The sequence below is a fragment of the Rana temporaria genome, chromosome 1 (genome assembly GCF_905171775.1).
Source record: "Rana temporaria chromosome 1, aRanTem1.1, whole genome shotgun sequence".
Taxonomy (NCBI): Eukaryota; Metazoa; Chordata; class Amphibia; order Anura; family Ranidae; genus Rana; species Rana temporaria.
Window position 1 is genome coordinate 678,788,176 of NC_053489.1, and position 25,345 is coordinate 678,813,520.

At 45.2% G+C, this 25,345-nt stretch overlaps 1 protein-coding gene across 1 annotated transcript; it reads right to left on the minus strand.

The window, feature by feature from the left end:
- Positions 1 to 12,013: 12,013 nt before the first annotated feature.
- Positions 12,014 to 19,731, minus strand: LOC120924659 (E3 ubiquitin/ISG15 ligase TRIM25-like). Its single transcript, XM_040335658.1, has 2 exons — positions 19,623 to 19,731; positions 12,014 to 13,216 (listed from the first exon to the last, which is right to left on the minus strand). The coding sequence occupies exon 2, from the start codon at positions 13,212 to 13,214 to the stop codon at positions 12,501 to 12,503; it is 714 nt and encodes a 237-aa protein (XP_040191592.1). The 5' UTR covers positions 13,215 to 13,216; positions 19,623 to 19,731; the 3' UTR covers positions 12,014 to 12,500.
- Positions 19,732 to 25,345: the final 5,614 nt, after the last annotated feature.

Here is a 25,345-nt window from a genome sequence, read left to right on the forward strand (position 1 = left end):
GGGGTAGATCTGAAATGAGGGGAAGCTCTGCTGATTTTATTATTTAATCATGTGCAAGCCAACATGCTGTTTTTTTTATTTTCCTTGCATATCCCCCTCGGATCTACAGCGACTGCACCGTCCAAGTGAACTTTCAGTGAAATTTCAAGTGGATTTGCCTTTAGTAAATAACCCCCATTGTCAGATGTTTCACTATTAAACAAAGGTCTCAATTTTGCCCCTTCTGCACGTCCAAATATATTTACTTTATTTGTGGATTTACCAATCGCCAACTGCCCACAGTAAATATATGTCATTACTTTGAAGTTAAAAATGGGCGTTATGCTCGAAGCTAGCTGCTGTAACACTGTTTATTTTTATTGTGGGTGATTTGGTGTCAGATAAAGCTAGACCTATGGGCAGAGTCAATGCAGGGTCACTTTTAGAGGTGCCCCCCCGCCTCCTGCTGCTTCCTGGATGTTTCTGAGCTTACCAGAGCCACCGGTAAACCCGGCAGTGGCGGTTTGTCCATAGAGGGCGCTGGAGCGCCGCCCCCTCTGGCTCTCACCGCCACTGAGTCTAATAACATAGATTCATGCATTGCACAAATCTATGTTATTATCGCCGCTGCCGCTGTTCTATTCAGATGGTCGGCGCTCATGTCCGGCCATCTGAATAACGGCAGCTGGTTGGCTGTACGGAAGTGCCTATCAGAGCCAACGGCTTTTCCGAGTACAGCCCTCGGGTCCCGGAAGCTTAACCACTTACCCCCCGGACCATATTGCTGCCCAAAGACCAGAGACCTTTTTGCGATTCGGGACTGCGTCGCTTTAACAGACAATTGCGCGGTCGTGCGACGTGGCTCCCAAACAAAATTGGCGTCCTTTTTTTCCCACAAATAGAGCTTTCTTTTGGTGGTATTTGATCACCTCTGCGGTTTTTATTTTTTGCGCTATAAACAAAAATATAGCGACAATTTTGAAAAAAATGAATATTTTTTACTTTTTGCCATAATAAATATCCCCCAAAAATATATAAAAAAACATTTTTTCTCCTCAGTTTAGGCCGATACGTATTCTTCTATATATTTTTCGTAAAGAAAAATCGCAATAAGCGTTAATTGATTGGTTTGCGCAAAAGTTATAGCGTTTACAAAATAGGGGGTATTTTTATGGCATTTTTATTAATATTTTGTTTTACTTCTAATGGCGGCGATCAGCGATTTTTATCGGTACTGCGACATTATGGCGGACACTTCGGACACTTTTGACACATTTTTGGGACCAGTAGCATTTTTATAGCGATCAGTGCTATAAAAATGCATTGGATCACTATAAAAATGCCACTGGCAGTGAAGGGGTTAACACTAGGGGGTGGGGAAGGGGTTAAGTATGCCTGGGTGTGTTCTTACTGTAGGGGGGGGGGTGGCCTCACTAGGGGAAACACTGATCCTCGGTTCATACATTGTATGAACAGAACATCAGCATTTCCCCCGCTGACAGGACCGAGAGCTGTGTGTTTACACACACAGCTCCCGTTCCCCGCTCTGTAATGAGCGATCGCGTGTGCCCGGCGGCGATCGTGCCCGCCGGGCACACGTACTGGAGTCGGGGGCGAGCGGGGGGCGCGCGTGCCTCCGGCGGCGCGCATGCGCCCCTAGTGGCGGCTCAAAGTGCCGACGTAGAGCTACGGGCTCTCGCCCAGGAGAGCCAACCTGCCGCCGTAGAATGACGACGGCTGGTCGGCAAGCAGTTAACCAAGGAACGCAAGGGGGAAGCGCTCCTTGGATAAGACTGACAGGCGTCTCAGCCAATCAGGTGGCTGGTTCTGGCTACCGGTAACCTGATTGGCTGAGACGCCTGTCAGTCATCGAGGGCGGTAGAAGACATCGAGGGACGTGGATGGCTCACTCCAGTAAAGGTAAGTGCCGGGCAAGGGGGGGAGGGGCACTTTACCAAAAAGTGCTATAGTCCTGCCTGCAGCCTAATCCAAGCCAAAGGTGCTCATCCAAGTTTGTGAAGGAGTCCCCAAATGTCAGTATACCATTTTTTAAGACGCCAAATTTTCAGTGTGCCTGTGCTCTAAGATTAGAAAATGACGTGGCTATCCTAGAAAAGCCTAGACAAATTGATTGTGGCCTCCATTTGCAGTCCAGACTTGCAGATTACTCTGCTCTTATCTAGGCCATAGCAGAAAACATTTTTGAATTCCTCATTGGGTGATTTATTTGTTGTCCGGCTGCCATGGGAGAGACCTGTCAAAGTGGGCCAGTCTGGATGAAGTCCAGGGCCAAATTTTTGTCCCAGTCCAGCCCTGGCTTTATGTATGACACTGGATGTACATACTGATAACTCTTTCCAAGAGGAGATGGGTGGGGTAAAAGTGAGTTATGTTCCACTGTACAGCTTTTAAAAGTATATGTCCTTTCAGGCCTCGTACACACGACCGAACATGTCTGCTGAAACTGGTCCGCGGACCAGTTTCCGCGGACATGTTCGGTCGTGTGTAGGGCCGACCGGACCGGATTCCCAGCCTAGCGGACAGGTTTCCAGTGGACAAATGTTTCTTAGCATGCTAAGAAACATGTCCGCTGGAACCATGTCCGTCGGACATGTCCGATGGTCAGTACGACTCATTGGACATGTCCGCTCGGCCGAAATCCCTCGCATGCGTCGAAGCGATTCGACGCATGCGTGGAAGCCTTGAACTTCCGGGGTCGCGTACGTCACCGCGTCATCGTCGCCGCCACGTCACTGCGTATCCTGTCCGCGGGGAATTTGGTCTGATGGTGTGTACAGCCATCAGACCAAATGATCCCAGCGGACATGTCCGATGAAAACGGTCCACGGACCGTTTTCATCGGACATGTCCGGTCGTCTGTACGAGGCCTCAGAGGGCACAGTGGTGACAATTAACCAGTTCCCGACCACCGCATGTACATATACGTCCACAATATGGCACGTACAGGCACATGGGCGTACACGTACGTCCTCGCCTATTAGCAGGTGGGGGGTCCGATCGGGACCCCCCCCGCTACATGCGGAGGTCGGGTCCGCTCGGGGAGCGATCCGGGACCACGGCGCGGCTATTTGTTTATAGCCGCTCCGTCGCGATCGCTCCCCGGAGCTGAAGAACGGGGAGAGCCGTGTGTAAACACGGCTTCCCCGTCCTTCACTATGGCGGCGCATCGATCGCGTCATTCCCTTTATAGGGAAGACACGATCGATGACGTCATTCCTACAGCCACACCCCCAAACAGTTGTAAACACATACTAGGTGCACCCCAACTCCTACAGCGCCACCTGTGGTTAACTCCCAAACTGCAACTGTCATTTTCACAATAAAGAATGCAATTTAAATGCATTTTTTGCTGTGAAAATGACAATGGTCCCAAAAATGTGTCAAAATTGTCCGAAGTGTCCGCCATAATGTCGCAGTCACGAAAAAAATTGCTGATCGCCGCCATTAGTAGTAAAAAAATAAAAAATAATAAAAATGCAATAAAACTATCCCCTATTTTGTAAACACTATAAATTTTGCGCAAACCAATCGATAAACGCTTATTGCGATTTTTTTTACTAAAAATAGGTAGAAGAATACGTATCGGCCTAAACTGAGGAAAAAAAATGTTTTTATATATGTTTTTGGGGGATATTTACTACAGCAAAAAGTAAAAAATATTGCTTTTTTTTCAAAATTGTCGCTCTATTTTTGTTTATAGCGCAAAAACTAAAAACCGCAGATGTGATCAAATACCACCAAAAGAAAGCTCTATTTGTGGGGAAAAAAGGGCGCCAATTTTGTTTGGGAGCCACGTCGCACGACCGCGCAATTGTCTGTTAAAGCGACGCAGTCCCGAACTGTAAAAACACCTTGGGTCTTTAGGCTGCATATTGGTCCGGGGCTTAAGTGGTTAAAGGGCACAGTGGTGACAATTAATGGCACAGTGGCTGTGTTTGATGGCATGGCACAGTGGTGACAATTGATGGCACAGTGGCTGCATTTGATGGGCACAGTGAGGCAGCAATTTTTTTTTTCATTTGCGCCCCCCCCAAAAATTTTGAGCACCAACCGCCACTGAAACCCAAGGGTGTCCGTTTGCTGAGCAGGGAGTTCAGTGAGAATAGAATGGCCCCAACTCATCTCTATGCCCTTGGAGGACCGGAACAACCTCACTTCTGGTTTTTGGCCATTAAAAAAAAAAGAAATAAAAAAAAAAACAAACACACACACACACATTTGTTTAAGTCAAAAACCTTTTTTTTTGCTTTTAAAGGCAAGATCTGGGGTCTTTTTGCTGGTCTGTCATGCTTACTTCTTTTGCAAGGGATGCTTAGGAATAAAAGGCAATTAAAAAAAATTAAAAACGTAAAGTGTAAAAAAAAAATAGAGCCCCGTCCTTCCGTGCAGAACACAGTCATGTACGCAAAAGTGCGTATGTAAATGGCGTTCAAACCACACGTGAGGTATCGCCGTGATCAATAATTCTAGCACAAGATCTCCTCTGTAACGCTAAAAATGTTTTAAGCGCCGCCTATGGAGATTTTTAAATACCACTGTTCCATGGGTGTGCACTATTTTAAAGCATGACATGTTTGGCATCTATTTGTTTGGTGGAACATCATCTTTCAAATTACAGAAAAATTGGGTAAACTATTGTGTTTTTTTTTTTTTTTTTTTGAATGAGTGAGAAACTTATATAGCGCAACACATGCGAACTGAATCGCCTCTGGGCGATTTAAATCATTAAAGTGTATTTTTTTTTACAGCTGCTGACCAGCAGCCATCATACTCCGGCAGGTTGGCATGGCTGCGTAAATCACAGAAGCTGTACTTCAGCCGTGCACGTGATATCCACCAGCCAACTGCAATTGCTTCACAGAGAGCCAGAATGGGGATCTAAACAAAACAGATTCCCGTTCTGACAGGGGAGTAGAGAAGAGATTGTGTGTTCCTTGTAAGGATGAGCTCCGGAGTGTTCGCACAGTCCACGTGCAGAGCCCGCCAGGAAGTCAGCACTGCGCTAATCACAGGCAGGGGGACATTTCCCAAGATCAGGACAATGTCTCCCTGCATGCGATTAGCGAAGCGCCGTGCCAAATTCTCAAGACCTCCTACTCTCTAGCTCTCTCATCACCTGCTCCCATGCTCGTCTCCAGGACTTTTCCAGAGCCTCTTCAAGCCTATGGAACTCCTTACCACAATCTATCCGTCTATCTTCTTCTCTATTCGCTTTTAGAGGATCCCTGAAAACCCTCTGAAATAGATGTTCTCTGGCCCAATTCCAGAGCATGAACCCATTCTGTTCAATCTGAGTCAAATTCATAATAGTGAAACTGTTGTAGATTGGGCCCTGATACAATATCTCAGGATTACCCATTCTGCCGTTTGATTCAAATTAATAAGTGAGAGCATGCAAACCAGAGAGAGATTTCACATCCTCACCTTTCTCAGCTCAGTCCCAACAAAGAGGCCAAACCCATTTATTGGTCTTTTTATAAACAATATGACATCACACACACAAGCACATTTGATAGGTTCACATTATACATTTTACTCCCAGTTTACCCTTCTACCCTCCCTGTGACATCTGTAGCACATGGCACCCTCATAGGTCAGTTCATATAGGGATGGTTTACTCCCAAAAGTCCATTCCTGGGAAGGCTGCACACACATCCTCCTTATAAGTCCATGTGTCATAAAGAGTCCATTGTCAGCTCAGCAAGTTTCCACATAAGCTTTCAGGAGATCCGAGTGAAAAGGAGGGGGAGGCTTTCCTGTTACAATTGAGGAATTTAGAAGGGAGGAGGGACGGAGTGAAGAAGGTATGAACACATTTGTAACATGAGGGGAAATGGAGGATGACAGCATCTGCTCTTAATAATAATCCTTTGTATTTTCAATGCTGAGTTCATTACTTTAAAACAATATCTGATATAAAATCCTCAAGGAAAATAAGCAGTATTGATCATTCCCATACATACATATGCAAAATGCGTATAAAAACAAATAAACAGTATAAGGAATATAGGAAAGAGAAACATTTCAGTGATTCTAATCATAGCACAAAATAAAATTTTCATTTTAGCACGTCCATCACAAAACATGCAGACAATAGAAACAGTCTACATCCTCCACCTTCCCAACGTCTGGAGAGAGGCGGAGCCTTTATTGGCTTTTTAAAGACAACATGACATCATACACATGAGCACACTGATAGGTCAGTCCATATAAGGGTCTTATCCTGTTACACGTTCTTCTTGCCACGAGGCACAAAAGTTCCTTGTGGAATGTCCAGAAACACAGGGTCATCCACTCAAGCTTACAGGGGCTTTTCTTGATGGAGGGGGCTTTGGAGTGAAAAAGGAGGAGGGATGACAGCTGTCTGGTATTAATAGTTCTTTGTCTCCACTCCAAGTTGAGATGTACTGAAACTTTTTATAATCTGTCATTTCACTTAAGGATAATAATACTTGTAGTATAATCTCACACATACATATGTTTATCAAGAAATAAAAGACAAGCAACATTTGAGTGATTTTAGCACAAAATTAGCATATAATAAAATATTCATTTTAGTAACTTCCATCACACCTCCTCTTCAGAGAAGAGTACCCTACCCACACCTAACAACTGTATTTTCATTTGAGTCCATCTGATCATCCCCCACAGCTAACTACCCTTTGTTCCACTTGATCCTCCCTTCTAGATTGTAAGCTCCAACGACCAGGGCCCTCTGATCCCTCCTGTATTGATTTGTATTGTGATTGTACTGTCTTCCCTAATGTAAAGTGCTGCGCAAACTGTTGGCGCTATATAAATCCTGTATAATAATAAAAAATAATAATTGCTGGCGGGCTCTGCACATGGACTGTGCGAACACACCGGAGCTCCTCCTTAGTTCCTAGTGATCAGAAACCGCAATCTCTCTTCTCCCTGTCAGTCCCCTTCCCCCAGTTAGAAACACCTCCCTAGGGAACACTTAACCCCTTGATCGCCCCCTAGTGTTAACCCCTTCCCTGCCAGTGACATTTCTACAGCGATTAGTGGTTCCTTTAAGGCCGGAGGGGGATGTTTTACATCGCTTCTGGTCCTCCAAAGGAATAGAATCAAGTGGAGGCCATTATGCCCTCACTTGACTTCTTGCCCATCATGCCACAGGACTGGATCATCTTCGTCGCTACCGATGGCTGTGTTAAGTGGTGGAGATGCCCAGGACTTGGCGAGCACCCCCTGTCATCCAGAAAAGTAAGCTTGCGGCAAATATGCCACTGAGATCACATTTATTTTACTGTTGGGAAAAATACCTGGGGGGAAGGGGGGGGTATGGTAGCCATAACAACAATATTTAACCAGTTGAGACCCGCGCTATTGACAAAAGACGTCAACAGCGCGGATCTCAGCTGCCAACAGGACGTCATTTGAAAGCATTACCCGCGCGCGCCTCTGGGGGGCGCGCATCGGGTAAACACTGTCCCAACGCATAGCTGGGGACCCGATGCGTGTACCTGGCGGCCGCGATGTCCGCCGGGTACACGCGATCGTCGGTAAGACAGCAGGGACGTGGAGCTCTGTGTAAACACAGAGCTCCACGTGCTGTCAGAGGAGAGGAGACTGATCTGTGTCTCTTGTACATAGAGACACAGCATCGGTCACCTCCCCCAGTCACCCCCCACACAGTTAGACCACACCTAGGATCCACATTTAACCCCTTCCTCACCCCCTAGTGGTTAACCCCTTCACTGCCAGTCACATTTATACAGTAATTAGTGCATTTTTATAGCACTGATCGCTGTATAAATGTGAATGGCGCCAAATTTGTGTCAAAAGTGTCCGATACGTCCGTCGCAATATCGCAGTCCCAATAAAAATCTCAGATCGCCGCCATTACTAGTAAAAAAATAGAAATAATGAAAAAAAAATATCATAATTCTGTTCCCTATTTTGTAGGTCCAGAAGTGTTGCTGTAGACACAACGGTCATACCAGGAAATATACACTTTTCTACTTTGTTTTTGCCTTATATTTAAAGGAAAAAGGAAGATTTTTGTAAGACAATATGGATACTAGAAAGCTTTGTCCAGAATTTTATATACAGTATATAAAATCTCTCCATCTCAAAACTTTGGGTGGGTTACTTCCCTTTCTTCTTACGGAGTTTAACTGGAGAAATGACAGGGTGGGCTCCTAATCATCCAACCAAAAACGACAAAGGGACACGTGCTCCAATTGCAAAAACCTATTTTCTGCAATTTTCAAAGTCATATGAAAGCTAGCTATCTTTCATATGACTTTGAAGATAACAGTAATCATCCCTTTGTTATATATATATATATATATATATATACATACATACACACATACACACACACACACATACATATATACACACACACACACACACACACACACACACACACACACACACACACACACACACACTAGGGATGAACCAAACTCCCCCTGATTTGGTTTGCAGCAGAACATGCAAAAAATTTGTGCAAGCGCCGTTTAAGTCCATGGGACACGATCATGAAAAAAAAAAGTGCCAATTTTAAAAGGTTAATATGCAAGTTATTGTCATAAAGTGTTTGATACATGTCCCCTGGGGCAGGATACGGGTCCCCAATGGAAAATTATTATATATATATATATATATATATATATATAAATAAATAAATAATCACACACACAGCCTCTCTTTTTGGGAGCAGCAATTTTAATAATGCTTAAAGTGAAACAATAAAAGTCACATTTTACTGGGGGGGGGGGGGGGGTGTCTCTATAGTATGCCTTTAAAGTAATGCATGTTTCCCATGCTTAGAAAAGTTCCTGCACAAAATGACATTTCTAAAAGGGAAAAATGAAAAAGCAATTTAAAACTACTTGTGGCTATAATGAATTGTCAGGTCCTGGCAATACAGATAAAAAATAAATAAAGACACGCACGCACACACGTATCTCTTCCCCCCCCCCCCCAAGTCCAATACCATGCTCTTTGGGTCTGGTATGAATACCAAGGGGAACCCCAAGAAAGTACGTCACCCCCAAATTACTACCAGGCCCTTTAGGTCTCGATTTTAAGGGGAACCCCACCAAAAAAATTATATATATATATATATAAAAAAAATTGGAGTTCCCCCAAAATATCCATACCAGACCATTATTCAAGCATGAAACCTGGCAGGCCGCAGGAAAAGAGGGGGGGGGGGGGGGATGAGAGACCACCCCCCTCCTGAACCATACCAGGCCACATGCCCGCAACATGGAGACAAGGGCCTCATCCCTACAACCCTTGCTTAGTGGTTGTGGGGGTCTGCAGGGGGCTTATCAGAATCTAAAAGCCCCCTCTAACAAAAGGGGACTCCCAGATCCCGGCCCCCCTATGTGAATTGGTAATGGGGTTTCTGATAAGTCCCCCGCAGACCCCCACAACCACCGGGCAAGGGTGGTGAGGCCCTTGTCCCCATCAACATAGGACAGCATCTCCATGTTGAGGGCATGTGGCCTGGTACGGTTTAGGAGGGGGGGTGCTCTCCAATCCCCCCCCCCCTCTTTTCCTGTGGCCTGCCAGATTACATGCTCGGATAAGGGTCTGGGGACCCCATGTAATTTTTATTTTGGCGCGGGGTTCCCCTTAAAAGCCATACCAGACCTGAAGGGCCTGGTAATGGAATTTAGGCCCCCCCCCCCCCATGATTTTTTTTTTTTTTTTTAGGTTCGGTGTTCCCCTTAATATTCTTACCAGACCCATAAACTTATATCTGTATTGCTGCGACTCGACAATTCTTTATAGCCGCGAGTAGTTTAAATTATGCCCCCCCCCCCCCTCTATAAATATTTTGTGCAGGGACTTATCCAAGCATGGGAAACATGTGCTACTTTACAGGCATACTATAGACCACCCCCCCCCCCCCCCCCCCGGTATGAAATTTAAGTAAAATTTCACCGTTATTCTTTCAATTTAAGCATTACTAAAAAAAAAAAAAAAAAAAAAAAAAAAAAGGAGAAACACTACTCCTGAAAAAACTGCCATTTTTAAAACTTTTTTTTGCATCGATACATGTCCCCTGGGGCAGAACCCAGGTCCCCAAACACTTTTTATGACAATAAGTCACATATTACCCTTTAAAATGTGTTCTGCGGCTTTCGAAATTTGCCGCAAACAACACAAATTGTTCGCCATTTGGCAAACAGCCGATGTTCGACTTGAACATAAAGCTCATCCCTAATATACACACACACACACACACATATATAAGTTACATCAGTATCAGCCAATGCCAAAGTTTTTGTTTAATGTAATAAGGAAATAAACAACCTCTGATCACTGTGAAGGTTTTGGAAGTTTATTTGGAAGAGAAAAATTACAGACAGTAAAGATTTAAAAAAAACGAGATTGAGGGAGAGATCTTTAGACACAGCATTTGTACCAAGGATCCGATATAAATTTGCACAAACATCTTTAATTACAAGAGACATTAATTTCTAGTGACTCAGAACACCTTTACAGCTTGTTCAAACCATGTGTTGAATTGCACATTTCTGCACCGTATAAAACACAAGTCCCTACTAGAGGACATAGAAAACAAGGTTTGATGAAAAAATTATTCACATTTGCATTAAATGGCAAAGCATGTCAAAGCCACTCAGTGGAACACGTCACCCTGCTGTGCCAAGACGTGAAGTGTCACCACATAACACTTCAAATAAATCCTTTATTATACAAATATCCCAACATTAGCCCATATTCACCTAGCAATAGTAATTTAATCATTAATAAATCATATATAAAAATTCTCTTTATCAAAGGAAAAAAAGGACCATAGAAAAAAAAAATATCCAATCATTTCAATGGAGTTTTCATGTAAAGGAATCTGATATCCAATGAAAATTCCTAAACTCCCTCAGTGTGTCAGGATAGAGCCTATTGTTTCTTACTTTTAATGGAGCGGGAAAAGATTACAATCCTTGTTGGGCAAGGCCTCATTCACCCCGAGGGTGGGGGGGGTAATCAATGCATGCCCAATGTGAGGGACACATCTACCCACATGAGAATGTACAGCTGTCCTGTGCACCCCCCCATGCAGGACAGTCCCATTGATGTCAATTGGGGCACAGCAGCTGCACAGACTCAATCGCTGCTCCCAATCAAATGTCTGTGTGGGTGAATGGTCCTGAACACACACACACTGTCACCCATATAAAGGTGACATTGGGAGCAGCAGCTGTGTCTGGGCAGCAGCTGTATCCCAATAGAAAGAACACCTGAGCATTCCCATGTGCGTAAAACATGTTCCTCACATGGGGGCACCCATTGATATGCCCTGTGTGAACAAGGCCTAAGGGGAATCTTGGGAACTGGTTAAAGGATCAGTGCCCCACAATATACCAAATGTATAAAAGTGTATATTTTTCCCATATTTGCTGTGGAGAGTATGCAGTTAATAAACTAAGTCATAGAGTACTTCAGTGAGAAGAATAATATATATATATATATATATATATATATATATATATATATATATATATATATGCGCCAAGTGCCCCAATAAAGATTTTCCTTTACTACCTGTCGACAACATTTTAGCAGACAAGATATGAAGGAAAAAAATCCAAATGGGGACATGGACAGAAAAGCATTTTATTTCTGTCTGTGTTGTGGGAGAATTCCCCTCACTTCCTGTCTGATAAAACGTTATCAGCAGGACAGGAAGTGAGGAGGAATTTCTCTACTAAAGCCCCAGATCGCACTATAAACCAGAAAGTTCTAATCCTTCCCCACTCCATCTAAAACATTGCATTTTGGCTACAGATGCGCTGCAAAAGGTGCCGACTCAAGGGCTGTCATGCCAACCTTCTACACTACCTTGTGCTTCACTTACCCAGAATAAGCATGCAGCCAGTGAAACCTTAATATTCTGACCTCCTTCATGCTTGTTCCTGGTCAGTGACACACTAGGTCAGTGATGGTGAACCTTGACACCCCAGATGTTTTGCAACTACATTTCCCATGATGCTCAACTACACTGCAGAGTGCACGAGCATCATGGGAAATTTAGTCCCAAAACATCTGGGGTGCCAAGGTTCGCCATCACTGCACTAGGTGGTGAAGTTTAGGAGGAAGATGATGGTCCTAGAGCCTGCAGCTTTAAAAAATAAAATCAATAATGTTGGCTCTTCTCCACTACTTCCTCCTTCTGGTGGAGTATTTCACCAATCCGACACCTTGTGATGTCACCAGCCTCTGGGCAGATTTCTCACATCCGATCCCCCCTACATATTTGTATACTTCTCCATACATATATCCCACCATGGAGGAGTTTATCATGTCTCTCTCTGTCATGATCATCATCAGCTCCATCCTCAAAAACACACAAGTCACCTGTGTCCGATTCCTATAGGAAAGTCAGTGGATCCGTCGTGTTACACACAGATCCTCAATGTAATACATCATCCAGGACAGCAGCTCCATTATTTTTTCCCCAGCTGTTGGATCAGAATAGACATTGATAGAGAGATCTACTTTGTCCATTCAGTGATCTCACTCATGAGTCTCTTCTGCCGGTCATCCAAACAACTGAGGACTCCGAACAGGGAAGTGGCTCTCTCCTGCAGACCCTGAACTCTTTTCTCCAGCTCCTTTCTCTCAACCATCTGTTTCTGCACATTATTTCTCAGTTGTTTCTTCATCTCAGAGGCCTCATCCAGAGTCTCCACCTGGTGTCCCCGATGTTCTCCATCCAGCCTGCAGGACTCACAGATACAGGTGGAGTCCTCAGTGCAGTAATATTCCAGGATCTTCTTATGGACGGAGCATTCCCTGTTCTCCAGGGAAGTGGTGGGGTCACATAAGACGTGTTCTGGTGACTTGCTGTGGACTTTCAGGTGATCGTCACACAGAGAAGCATCACATTGCAGACAGGATTTCACAGCAGGTACAGGAGTGTGAATACAGTAAGTACAGAAGACTCTGGGCTCCTCTTCATCTGGCTGAGCAGACAGGAAAATCTCCACTATGTTGCGCAGTGTTCTGTTCCTCCGCAGTGCAGGACGATCCTGGAACTCTTCTCTACATTCAGGACAGCAATAACCTCCAGAATCATCCAGTGCATCCAACACATGACCAATACAGTCCCGGCAAAAGTTGTGTCCACATCTCAGGATTATAGGATCTGTATAAATGTCCAGACAGACGGAACATTCCAGTTCCTTCCTCAGATCAGCAGACGCCATTCCTAAAAACAGAAGAAATAAGAGTAAAGTATCTGACACTCAGTAACCAGTTCTGTACATTCCTACACAGGACGAGTCTGAGACCGAAGCTGGCCATTGATAAATCAGTATTTGGCCATTTAATGGGGAATGACTGAATTTTGATCCATCTATGGCTGCTTCCACTTGAGCAAAATCAATCTAATGATCAGCTTCTCTCAAATGGGAATGCAGCATTACCCCCGGGAGGAGCTGCTGGTTGTTTTAGGTGGCACATTTACTCTTGGCTCCTCCGAATCCTTCAACTTGTTGCCCAGGTACCAACTGACAGGTGATCAATCCTTCAGTGTCCGGCTACCTTGATCCCCGGTGGTTTGTCCAGGCCCTTTTGGACCGCCAGCCTCTCAATGGTGCTCCTCAGACGGACTCCCCACCGAATAGCAAATACAGCTTAGGATCCTCAAAAGGTGGGAACCCAGTCGCTCGCTGGGTCCCCGTCCCTGTTCAGATTCTGCGGGCCAACATGGTCATGGGACACTGCGTGGCACGCACGCCCCGGTAGGCCATAATGCCGGGGCGCTGTGATCACCCTAAAAAGGTGGGTGCCACACTCAAAGAAGACCCAGAACTAATGGTGTCTGCCCCATAAATATCCCTCCCCAGCATGGTCAAACCCTCCTGATTGGCTGCTGGGAAAGAGCACCCAAACCTTGACTGCACTGCTGCCACCTGCAGCACCGGGTTGGAAGAACACCCCAGTACAACAGAATAAGCCCACAGCACAGCCAAGCTGAGACAGAGACTCTGTTTTGCACATAACAATTGGGATCAGAGTTTAACTACACTCTGATCTCCCTCTAAATTTAACTAACACCGGTACTATAAAGTACACAGGCGCTACAGTAATATTAGAAAACTTTCATCGATCACTGACTGTAGTCAATTGGCTGCTGCACTGATCAATGTATTCTGATAGTGGAGGATGCCACACTGTCCGAACACAATGGTACAGAGGGGAGGATCCTTCCATCAACCTTGCGTGTGTGGATGGAGGCATCCATCAACCTGATGACCAACTCCATATATAGCCAATCTGACATTCCCAGGCATCAGTCTGAACCTGCCAGAGTTATCCTGCTGGAAAGCTGTGCAAGCCGACAGCTAGTGGGGGGAATTTCCTGCCCCCAAACCATACACAGTATGGAAGGATCATCTCTAGTAGGGATGAGCCCACAGTTTGAGTCGAACACAAGTTCCACTCAAACATTGGGTTGTTCGTTTGCTCACAAACAAATATATGGTGCATTTGCGGGAAATTCGAGCGCCATAATGCACTGCAAGAAAATCGGTGTATTGACTGACGATTGGCCAAAGCATGCACCTGACCGCATGCTTTGGCCAATTACAGCATGCTCTGCTGCGAGAGCCGTAATTGGCCCATGGCAGGGTGCTCAGTGGGACCAAGTCTATGACCCACACTATATAAGGCTGCTTAAGCGGCGGCCGTGTGTAGATTGAGATAGATTAGGCAGGCAGAGTATATACACACAGTCGTGTGTGCATGCGTTTTACACACACTCAGTATTCAGCGTAGACTCTATATTCAGTCAGTGCAGTATATAAAACAGTGTATTGCAGTGGTTAACCACTTAAGACCCGGACCTTTAGGCAGCTAAAGGAGCCGGCCAGGTTTTGCGATTCGGCACTGCGTCGCTTTAACTGACAATTGCGCGGTCGTGCGACGTGGCTCCCGAACAAAATTGGTGTCCTTTTTTTCCCACAAATAGAGATTTCTTTTGGTGGTATTTGATCACCTCTGCGGTTTTTATTTTTTGCGCTATAAACAAAAATAGAGCGACAATTTTGAAAAAAAAAAAAAACGCAATATTTTTTCACTTTCTGCTATAATAAATATACCCCAAAAATATATAAAAAACATTTTTCCCCCCTTCAGTTTAGGCCGATGCGTATTCTTCTACCTATTTTTGGTAAAAAAAAAAAAAAAAAACGCAATAAGCATTTAAAATTTGTAGCGTTTACAAAAATAGGGGATAGTTTTACTGCATTTTTATTATTTCTTTATACTACTAATGTCGGCGATCAGCGATTTTTTTCGTGACTGCGACATTATGGCGGACACTTCGGGCAATTTTGACACATTTTTGGGCCCATTGTCATTTTCACAGCAAAAAATGCATTGTTAACTGTGAAAATGACAATTGCAGTTTGGGAGTTAACCACTAGGGAGCGCTGAAAGGGTTAAGTGACCTAAAAAAAAAAAAAAAAAAATACTGCGCTATCTTGTAAATACAAAAGCCGCTAACACAGCAAGAGAGATCAAAAAAATTGCTAATAGAACATATGTGGAAAAGTGTAGCGCTAACAATGAAACAAATTGTGATAATGCAATAGAAATTAAATCGTGCAACACCACATGTGAGTGAATGGTATTAGAAAGTCCATATGTTAATGGATGAATCGGTGAATCGGTTCCACTGAATAAAACAGATGCACAAAATCCAATGTATGAAAAAGTGAGAAGTCCACCACCACTTATGACAAGGGGCTTACCGGATCGATTGGACCTAGACAGGTATATGCCTGTCTAGGTCCAATCAGGCTTTGTTAAAGTTGATATACTGAAGCGGGTACACCATACACGTCATGCGATTCGGTATCAATGAAGGCAAACCTCAGACAGATAACTCAAAAATGGTTCCCAGCAGGCAGCGATTTTCGACATATCACACAGAGGGCATATCAGTAATCCAACCGATAAGCATGAAAAAGAAAAAGCAGGGCGCACATAGCACTGTTGTTCCTGCTACCCTTTTTCTATAAGCTCAATTGACCATTGCAATATGTGAGTAACTCTTTTTTTAAATAAATATCGACTTTTTTTACGGAATTACGCCATGTGTGCCCTGCTTTTTCTTTTTCATGCTTATCGGTTGGATTACCGATATGCCCTCTGTGTGATATGTCGAAAATCGCTGCCTGCTGGGAACCATTTTTGAGTTATCTGTCTGAGGTTTGCCTTCATTGATACCGAATCGCAATGACGTGTATGGTGTACCCGCTTCAGTATATCAACTTTAACAAAGCCTGATTGGCCTAGTGGGTATATGCCTGTCTAGGTCCAATCGATCCGGTAAGCCCCTTGTCATAAGTGGTGGTGGACTTCTCACCTTTTCATACATTGGATTTTGTGCATCTGTTTTATTCAGTGGAACCGATTCACCCATTAACATATGGACTTTGTAATACCATTCACTCGCAGAGACAGAGATATAATTTTGCCCCCTGTACAAATCATTAGTAAGACCTCATCTGGAATATGCAGTTCAGTTTTGGGCCCCAGTGCTCAAAAAGGATATTGGGGAACTGGAGAAAGTGCAGAGAAGGACAACCAAACTGATAAGAGGCATGGAGGAGCTCAGCTATGAGGAAAGATTAGAGGAACTGAATTTATTCACTCTTGAGAAGAGGAGAATAAGGGGGGATATGATCAACATGTACAAATATATAAGAGGGCCATATAGTGGACTTGGTGTTGAGTTATTCACTTTACGGTCAACACTGAGGACAAGGGGGCACTCTTTACGTCTAGAGGAAAAGAGATTTCACCTCCAAATACGGAAAGGTTTCTTCACAGTAAGAGCTGTGAAAATGTGGAATAGACTCCCTCCAGGAGGTGGTTCTGGCCAGCTCAGTAGATTGCTTTAAGAAAGGTCTGGATTCTTTCCTAAATGTACAGAATATAACTGAGTATTAAGATTTGTAGGTAAAGTTGATCCAGGGTAAATCCGATTGCCTCTCGGGGGATCAGGAAGGAATTTTTTCCCCTGCTGTAGCAAATTGGATCTCATGCTCTGCTGGGGTTTTTTGCCTTCCTCTGGAACAACTGTGGGTATGGAGTTGGGTGTATAGGATTGTACTGTGTTTTTTATTTTGTTTTTTGTGGTTGAACTGGATGGACTTGTGTCTTTTTTCAACCTGACCAACTATGTAACTCACATGTGGTGTTGCACGATTTAATTTCTATTGCATTATCACAATTTGTTTCATTGTTAGCACTACACTTTTCCACATATGTTAATTGTGACCTCATCTGTGTTTCTAACTGTAGGGGGGGGCTGGTTGTGTGACATCATTGATCGAGTTTCCTTATATTAGGGAACACACGATCAATGACAGCGCCACAGTGAAGAACGGGGAAGGCGTGTTTACACACAGCTCTCCCTGCTGTTCAGCTCCGGGGACAGATCGCGGGTCTGCGGAGCTTTGGACCGGGTCGTGGGCACGTGCCCCACGGCTGGGTACTTAAAGAGCATGTACAGGTACGCAATTGTGCCCAGCCGTTCCATTCTTCCGACGCATATCTGCAGGAGGCGGTCCTTAAGTTGTTAAGGGAAATCCAGCGGAAAAAAATAAAATAAAAAAAATCCTTCCAAAATCCATACCAGACCCTTATCTGAGTATGCAACCTGGCAGGTCACGAGGGGGACAAGTGAGTGCCCCCACTCCTGAATTATACCCGGCCACTTGCCCTAGACATGGGGAGGGTGCTTTGGGGTCTTTCAGGTCCGTCTGTGCCATGATTGAAGGAGGATTAGCCTCACGGGACACTTTATAAAAAAAAAAAAAAAAAAGGAATTCTCAAAAATAAAGTGCCTTTTGTGGGTTTTTTTGTACACTTTTTCAGTGAATGGGTACAATGTACCCTATACCCATTCACATAGGGGGGGTGGGATCTGGGGACCCCCCCCACTTTAGTAAAGGGGGCTTCCAGATTTTGATAAGTCCTCCACAACAAGGGTTGTTGGTACAAGGCCCTTGTCTCCATCAACATGGGGACAAGCGGCCTAGTATGGTTAAGGAGGGGGGGGGGGGGGCTCACTTGTCCTCCCTATCCTGTCCTCCAGCCTGCATGCTCAGGTAAGGGTCTGGATTTTTTTTTTTAAATTTGATGTGGAGTTCCCCTTAAAATCCATACCAGACCCAAAGGGCCTGGTATGGACTGGGGGAAGGGACACACACCATTTTTTCCCCCTAGATTGATCTATATTACCGTTATAGCTACAAGCAAGTTTAAAATACCATTTGTTCCCCTACACTGCTGGTTGTAACCTACCTTTCTTCCACCCAGAACTCTCCCCAGTTTATGGACCGCTCCTCAGGTCAGCGCTCAGCCCAACTCAATGTTATTCCAGAATGGGAAGGGTCTGTCCCACCGCCAGGGCACAGCGCTATATACAGCTAAGGCTTCATACCATCTATACAGCACACAGTGGCGGAACTTTCAGGGTCGCCACAGTCGCACTTGCGACTGAACCCTGCAACCCCACCCGCAAAACCCAGCATCTCCCCCTGCACCTCTGGCTTTCAGTTTGGGATGCAGTGGGGGGGGGGGTGGCGATCGGCAGCTCTATGGTGATCGTGGGATGGGATCTCCCTGGGGCTAGTGTTTCTCCTCCAGAGTGTATACAATGGAGAGGGGAGAGGCCTCTGACCAGGCAGATACAAGTTTTACTCTTCGGTGTACAAATGAGTCGCTCTGCTTGTACACGGTTGCCGACAGCTGCCCGGGTCAGAGGCCCCTCCCCTCTCCACTGTACAGAATCAGGAAGAGAACTACAACCCCCAGGGAGATCCCGCGGTCCACAGGCACCATAGAGCTGCCGATCGCCACCCCCCACAGTGCTGGGGGTTGGAGGTGCACAGAGAGCCAGGTACAAAGGAACCTCTGGGGGGGGGGGTGTTTAAGTCTGGGAACCCAGACCCATCTGGGTCCCCAGATCTACATGGGGGCTCTCTGGGGACCCTGATGTAAGGGGATCCACACTCAGATATGCAACGACACACACACACACACCCATACATGTGTATGCCCGCCCAAGCGTATGACTTTCTTTACTTGCTACACTGCGATGGGCTCTAGCCCGAGATCTTTTGTAGACCTTGCAATGCCCGTGGGGGGCCTTCATGGTTTCTTGCACTATGGCCCTAAAGATTCTAGTTACGCCTCTGACAGCACACCCATTGGGTGCAGACTCCAATATAGACCAGCCAGCATGACACAAATGAACTGATCAAAGTTACAGTAAAAAGTAGACATCGGCTCTAAAATTGAAGGGCAATTCAATTATTTTTAGTTGATGACAGTTAACCACTCCTTTCAAAGGAAACTGAAAAAAGTTCAGTAAGATCTTCCATGAGAGTGTGTGCATTTCAGTACCAGTCCAGTAATGTTATGGGAACCAGCGATGACTTTACTGGTGTTATTTCCAGGTGATGTACAATGCTTCAGAGGAAAGATGAAACTTTCAACAAAACACAACCTAGCCGTGTCTACACATCAGCATCCTAACTTATAGGCCGAGCAAGCCAACTGACTATCAGCCTCCACACATTATATATATGACCAACCTTTATCTCCAGCAAAGAAGACCTGTTTCCTTCCCAGACTGCAGAGTACTGACTTGGGTGTGCCAGGTGAGACTAAATGGACTGAAAGGGAGAGGTGGAAAACCTGGAAGACACAGGAGGATCAGAGGTCTCAAAAGGTGCCTGGGAGATGTGTAAACCCTGAACAGGACTTTTCCAGGCTGCCTGATTGTCTCTGCACATGGCTAAAGAAATATAGGTGGATTCAGAAAGACTTAGGCTGGCATATCAGTAGATATGCCAGCCTAAGTCTGAATGGGCGCCGGCGCCAATTTAAGCGTATTCTGGAAACCAGATAGGCTTTAATTAGGCACAGATACGAGCGGCGTAAGTGTCTTACACCGTCGTATCCTAAAGTGTAATTTTTAGGCTGACCGCTAGGTGGCGCTTCCATTGCGGTCGGCGTAGAATATGTAAATCACTAGATACGCCTATTCACAAACGTACGCCCGGCCGACGCAGTACAGATACGCCGTTTACGTAACGCATTATCAGGCCTAAAGTTATCCCATCAAATAGCTGGAATAGTAATGTTAAGTATGTCCGTCGTTCCCGCATCGAAATGCGAAAATTTTATGTCGTTTGCGTAAGACTTCCGTGAATAGGGATTTACGTCATTTACTTCCACGTCGAAACCAATAGGACCACGTCGAAACCAATTGCGTACTTTGCCGCAATGCACACTGGGATATGTAGGCGGACGGCGCATGCACCGTTCGTAAAATACGTCAATCACGTAAGGTCACCCCCCTTTACCATAAAACACGCCCCCTCAGCTAAATTTGAATTAGGCGCCATTACGCCCGCCCGATTTACGCTACGCCGCCGTAACTTAGCAGGCAAGTACTTTGTGAATACAGTACTTGCCTTGCAAACTTACGGCGGCGTAGTGTAAATGCCATAGGCTACGCCGCCGCAACTATGTGCCCGCCTACCTGAATCCACCTAATAATCTATCTATATATATAAAACTCAACGTGTCTGTGTGTGTATGTATGTATGTATGTATGTTCCAGCATCACGTCCAAACGGCTAAAGATATTAACATGAAACTTGGCACACATGTTACTTATATGTCAGCAACAAACATAGGATAGGTGGTTTAACCCTTACCCACCCCCATTTGCCATGGTCGGGGTTTTCCTTTAAAGTCCCATTCAACTCTATGGGAAATACATGTTACTTCATAACTTCCAAACGGCTGTAGATATTTCGATAACACTTGGTCACATGTTACTTATATGTCCACCTAAACTATAGGATAGTTCATTTATCCCTTAACTACCCCCATTTGTGAGGGTCGGGGTTTTTGTTTAAAGTCCCATGCAAATCAATGGGAAATGTATACTTCTGTACGCCTGGAGATATTTCAATAATACCTGGTACACATATTACTTATATGCCAAATAAAAATATATGACAGTTAAATTAACCCTTACCTACACCCTTATATAAAAGATGGGTATATTTATATTACTATGATTTTCCTCCCCAAAAGGTTAAGATAGGAAGACCGGGCAACGCCGGGTATTCAGCTAGTCTACAATAAAGGACGAATAGAAGCAGGGCCGATCCTAGGCAGGGTGCACAGGGTGCATTACACCCAGGCGCCTGCAGAGGTGGGGGTGCCAAACATCTAACAGACTCTCTAACAGAAGCCCCCTCTGTGTCCATCACAGAGGCCCCCCTCCAGGTCCCAATAAAGTACTCTGCTTCTCTTCCTGTATTTTGTTTATTGTTAAGAGATCATGTGAGGATCCCAGGGTAATGAAGACTTTGTGGGGGAGCATCTCTGTGGTTGAGTCATTGCCATAGAAACATTTGTAAAGGGGAGGAGTTAGTAAAATGACGACGCCCATGTGGGGGCGCCAGAAATATTTCTGCACCCAGGCGCCTGTGACTCTAGGATCGGCCCTGAATAGAAGTCATCTTAGGCCGGGTTCAAATTTGTACAACAAACACTCTGACATTGGGAGCTCATGTCCTAACTGGTCTGACTTTGAAAATGCTCCCTGCACTACTTTGGTCCGACTTTGATCCTACTTCCGCCCATTGAATATCAAGTCTGACTTTGGCATGCGACTAGGGTGACCACATTTCCAAACTACCATTCAGGGACACCCTCCCTTCCCAAAAAAATAGCTTGTGTTGTAACGAATCACAGCACAGTGTTTGGACACAAGAGGCGGGATTTATGATTTCTCCAATCACAAGAAGGAATTGTGCTCCTACAGGCATTCCCGGACAGGACAAGTACTGTCAATGAGTAAAGCGGTGTTGCGGCTGCCTTTTTTGGAGGCATCAGATTGGCCGGGGGGGTTGGCTGTGTCAGTTTAATTCCAGGACACTGTATCAGTGGCGGCTGGTGCTCCAAGTTTTTTTGGGGGGTGCAAACAAACGAAAAAAAATTGCAGCCTCACTATGCCCATCAAAGGCAAACCACTGTGCCCATCAAAGGCATGCCATGCCATCAATTGTCACCACTGTGCCATGCCATCAATTGTCACCACTGTGCCATGCCATCAATTGTCACCACTGTGCCAGGCCATCAATTGTCGCCACTGTGCCATGCCATCAAATGCAGCCACTGTGCCATGCCATCAAACGCAGCCATTGTGCCATCATTTATCTCCACTGTGCCCATCAATTGTCACCACTGTGCCATGCCATCAAACGCAGCCACTGTGCCATCAATTGTCGCCACTGTGCCCATCAATTGTCACCACTGTGCCATGCCAAACGCAGCCACTGTGCCATCAATTGTTGTCACCACCGTGCCCATAAATTAGCGCCACTGTGCCCAGTAAAATTCTGCCACTGTGCCCTGTAAAATGCCCCCTCCCCCCGCCCAGAACTTACCTTTCTGGGGTCAGCCATCCTGCTTCCACCGTCCCTCGATGTCTTCTCCCGTCCTCTATGATGCCTCAGCCAATCAGGTTACCGGTAACCAGAACCGGTGAACCCGATTGGCTGAGAAGCCTGTCAGTCTTATCCAAAGAACACACCCCCCGTGCGTCCCCTGGATAACTATTTGGAAGCTGATTACAGCCCTTAGGACTGAGGGCTGTAATCGGAAAGCCTATCCGAGCCGCTGGCTTTCATAGGCACTTCCAAAGCCAACCAGCTGTTATTCAGATGGCCAGCGCTCACCAGGGGCCGGCCATCAGAATAGTGGGCGGCAGCGAGAATACATAGATTCATGCAATGCATCAATCTATGTATTGTATTCAGTGGTGGTGCAGGAGCGAGAGGGGACATCGCTCCTGTGCCCTCTATGGATGCACCACCACTGCACTGTATTGTCCTTGAATAAATGTGCCCGGGACAGACCTGCAAAATGCGGGACTGTCCCGGGCAATCCAGGACACGTGGTCACCCTACATGCGACTTGTGCTCTGAGAATCTTGAAGGGAAACTCCACGCCAAATAAAATAAAAACAAACCTGCATTGGTTCCCCCTCCAAGAACAGGACCAGGACTGATGCCGCATACACACCATCACTTTATGTGATGAAAAAAGACGACATTTTCTGTGAAGTAAAAAACGACGTTTTTGAAACTTCAATTTTCAAAGACGAAGTTGCCTACACACCATCGTTTTTCTCACAATGCTCTAGCAAAGCGAGGTTACGTTCACCACTTGTTTCCATTGAAGCTCGCTTCATAACTAGCTTCTGGGCATGCGCGGGTGTAAAAACGTCGTTTTAAACGACGTTTTTTGCTACACACGGTCAATTTCTGTGAAGTAAAAAATGACGTTTTGAAAAACGACACATAAAATTGAAGCATGCTTCAATTTTTTTTTTGTCGTTTTTCAGAAGACATAAAACAAAGTTTTCCCCCACACACGGTCATTTAAAGTGACGTTTTTAAAAACGTTGTTTTTTTTTCATCACATAAAGTGATGGTGTGTACGTGGCATTAGCCTCTTTCGGAGATTTGGTGTTTACAAGTTAAAAACATTTTTTTTGTTAGAAAATTACTTAGAAAAAAAGATATATAATGTTTGGGGGTTCTAACACCCTAGAGAATAAAATGGCGGCCTGCGCAATACTTTTTGTCACACAATGGGCCAGATTCAAGAAGCACTTGCGCCCGCGCAACCATAGGTTGCGCGGCGCAAGGGCTTACTTGCTCCGGTGTAACGAGTGCCCCTGATTCAGGAACCTCGTTACACCGACTGCAGCCTAGGATGTGACAGACATAAGCCTCCTTATGCCTTCACATCCCAGGCTGCATTCTTGCGTTGGCCGCTAGGGGGCGCGGCCATTGTGATCGGCGTATAGTATGCAAATTGCATACTACCACCGATTCACAAAAGTTGCGCGGGCCCTGCGCACGCAAGGTACGGAGTTTCCGTACGGCGACTTTAGCATAAGGCTGCTCCTGCTAATAGCAGGCGCAACCAATGCTAAAGTATAGCTGCGCTTCCCGCTCGCGACGTTCAAATTTTACGTTGTTTACGTAAGTGAACCGTGAATGGCGCTGGACGCCATTCACGTTCACTTAGAAGCAAATGACGTCCTTGCGACGTCATTTGCCGCAATGCACGTCGGGAAAGTTTCCCGACGGAGCATGCGCTGTTTGCTCGGCGCGGGAGCGCGCCTAATTTAAATGATTCCCGCCTCCGGCGGGATCATTTACATTAGGCAGCCTTACGCCCGGCTGTTTAGCATATCGCCCGCGCAATTTACGGAGCAATTGCTCCGTGAATCGCGGGCAAAGCGCAATATTTGCGTGGGCGCAGAGAAAAATTTTTGCTCTTTGCCCACGCAAATATTGCGCGAATCTACCTGAATCTGGGCCAGTATTTGTGCAGCTGTTTTACAAGCACACTTTTTTGGGAAAAAAAAATACTTTTTTGAATTAAAATGTAAGAAAAAAGTAAGCCCATTTTTTTTTTTTATATTGTGAAAGATAATGTTACGCTGAGTAAATTGATACCCAACATGTCACACTTCGAAGTTGCGCCTTGGAAGGGTGACAAACTTTTACCCTTAATTTCTTTTTTTTATTATTCTACAGGTTGCATGTTTCGAGTTACAGAGGAGGTCTAGGGCCAGAATTATTGTTCTCGCTCTACTCTATTACTTGTGGCAATAACTGACGTGTGGTTTGAACACCGTTTTCATATGTGGGCGCTGCTCATGTATGCTGTGGCACGCGAGCTAGGCAAGACGGGGCACCTTAAAAAAAATGTTTCTTATTTATTTTACCTTTTTATTTTTTACACTGTTCTTTAAAAAAAAAAAAAAAGGTCACTTTTATTCCTATTACAAGGAATGTAAACATCCCTTGTAATAGAAAAAAAAGCAAAGTGCGCATGCGCGCGGGCACGGAAGCAGTGATGCTGTGACCGAGCTCCGCACACCACCGACTCTAACCGGCTGACATTGCCACAGGAGGACAGGATATCCATCCACGTTGGACTGCCTAGGTTGACGCACCTGTCAGGCAGCATCAGACCTCGGGACAGTCGAGGAAGATACAGTGTAAAGGATTAATTAATTTCCTGACACAATTTCTCAGGGTGAAACCTATCCTGCCGTTTGATTCAAATTAATATGGTGAGACAGTGCAATCTATAGACAAAACAGACCACATCTCACCTTTCCAACGTTCACCAGCAAAGAGGGAGCGGGCTATGGCCCACACAGCTTTATTAAAAGCATAGAATCACAAATACATGCATTTGATTGGTTCAC

Coding starts and splice junctions, on each gene's coding strand:
- LOC120924659 (XM_040335658.1), bottom strand. CDS start 13,214: ATGGCGTCTGCTGATCTGAGGAAGGAACTGGAATGTTCCGTCTGTCTG.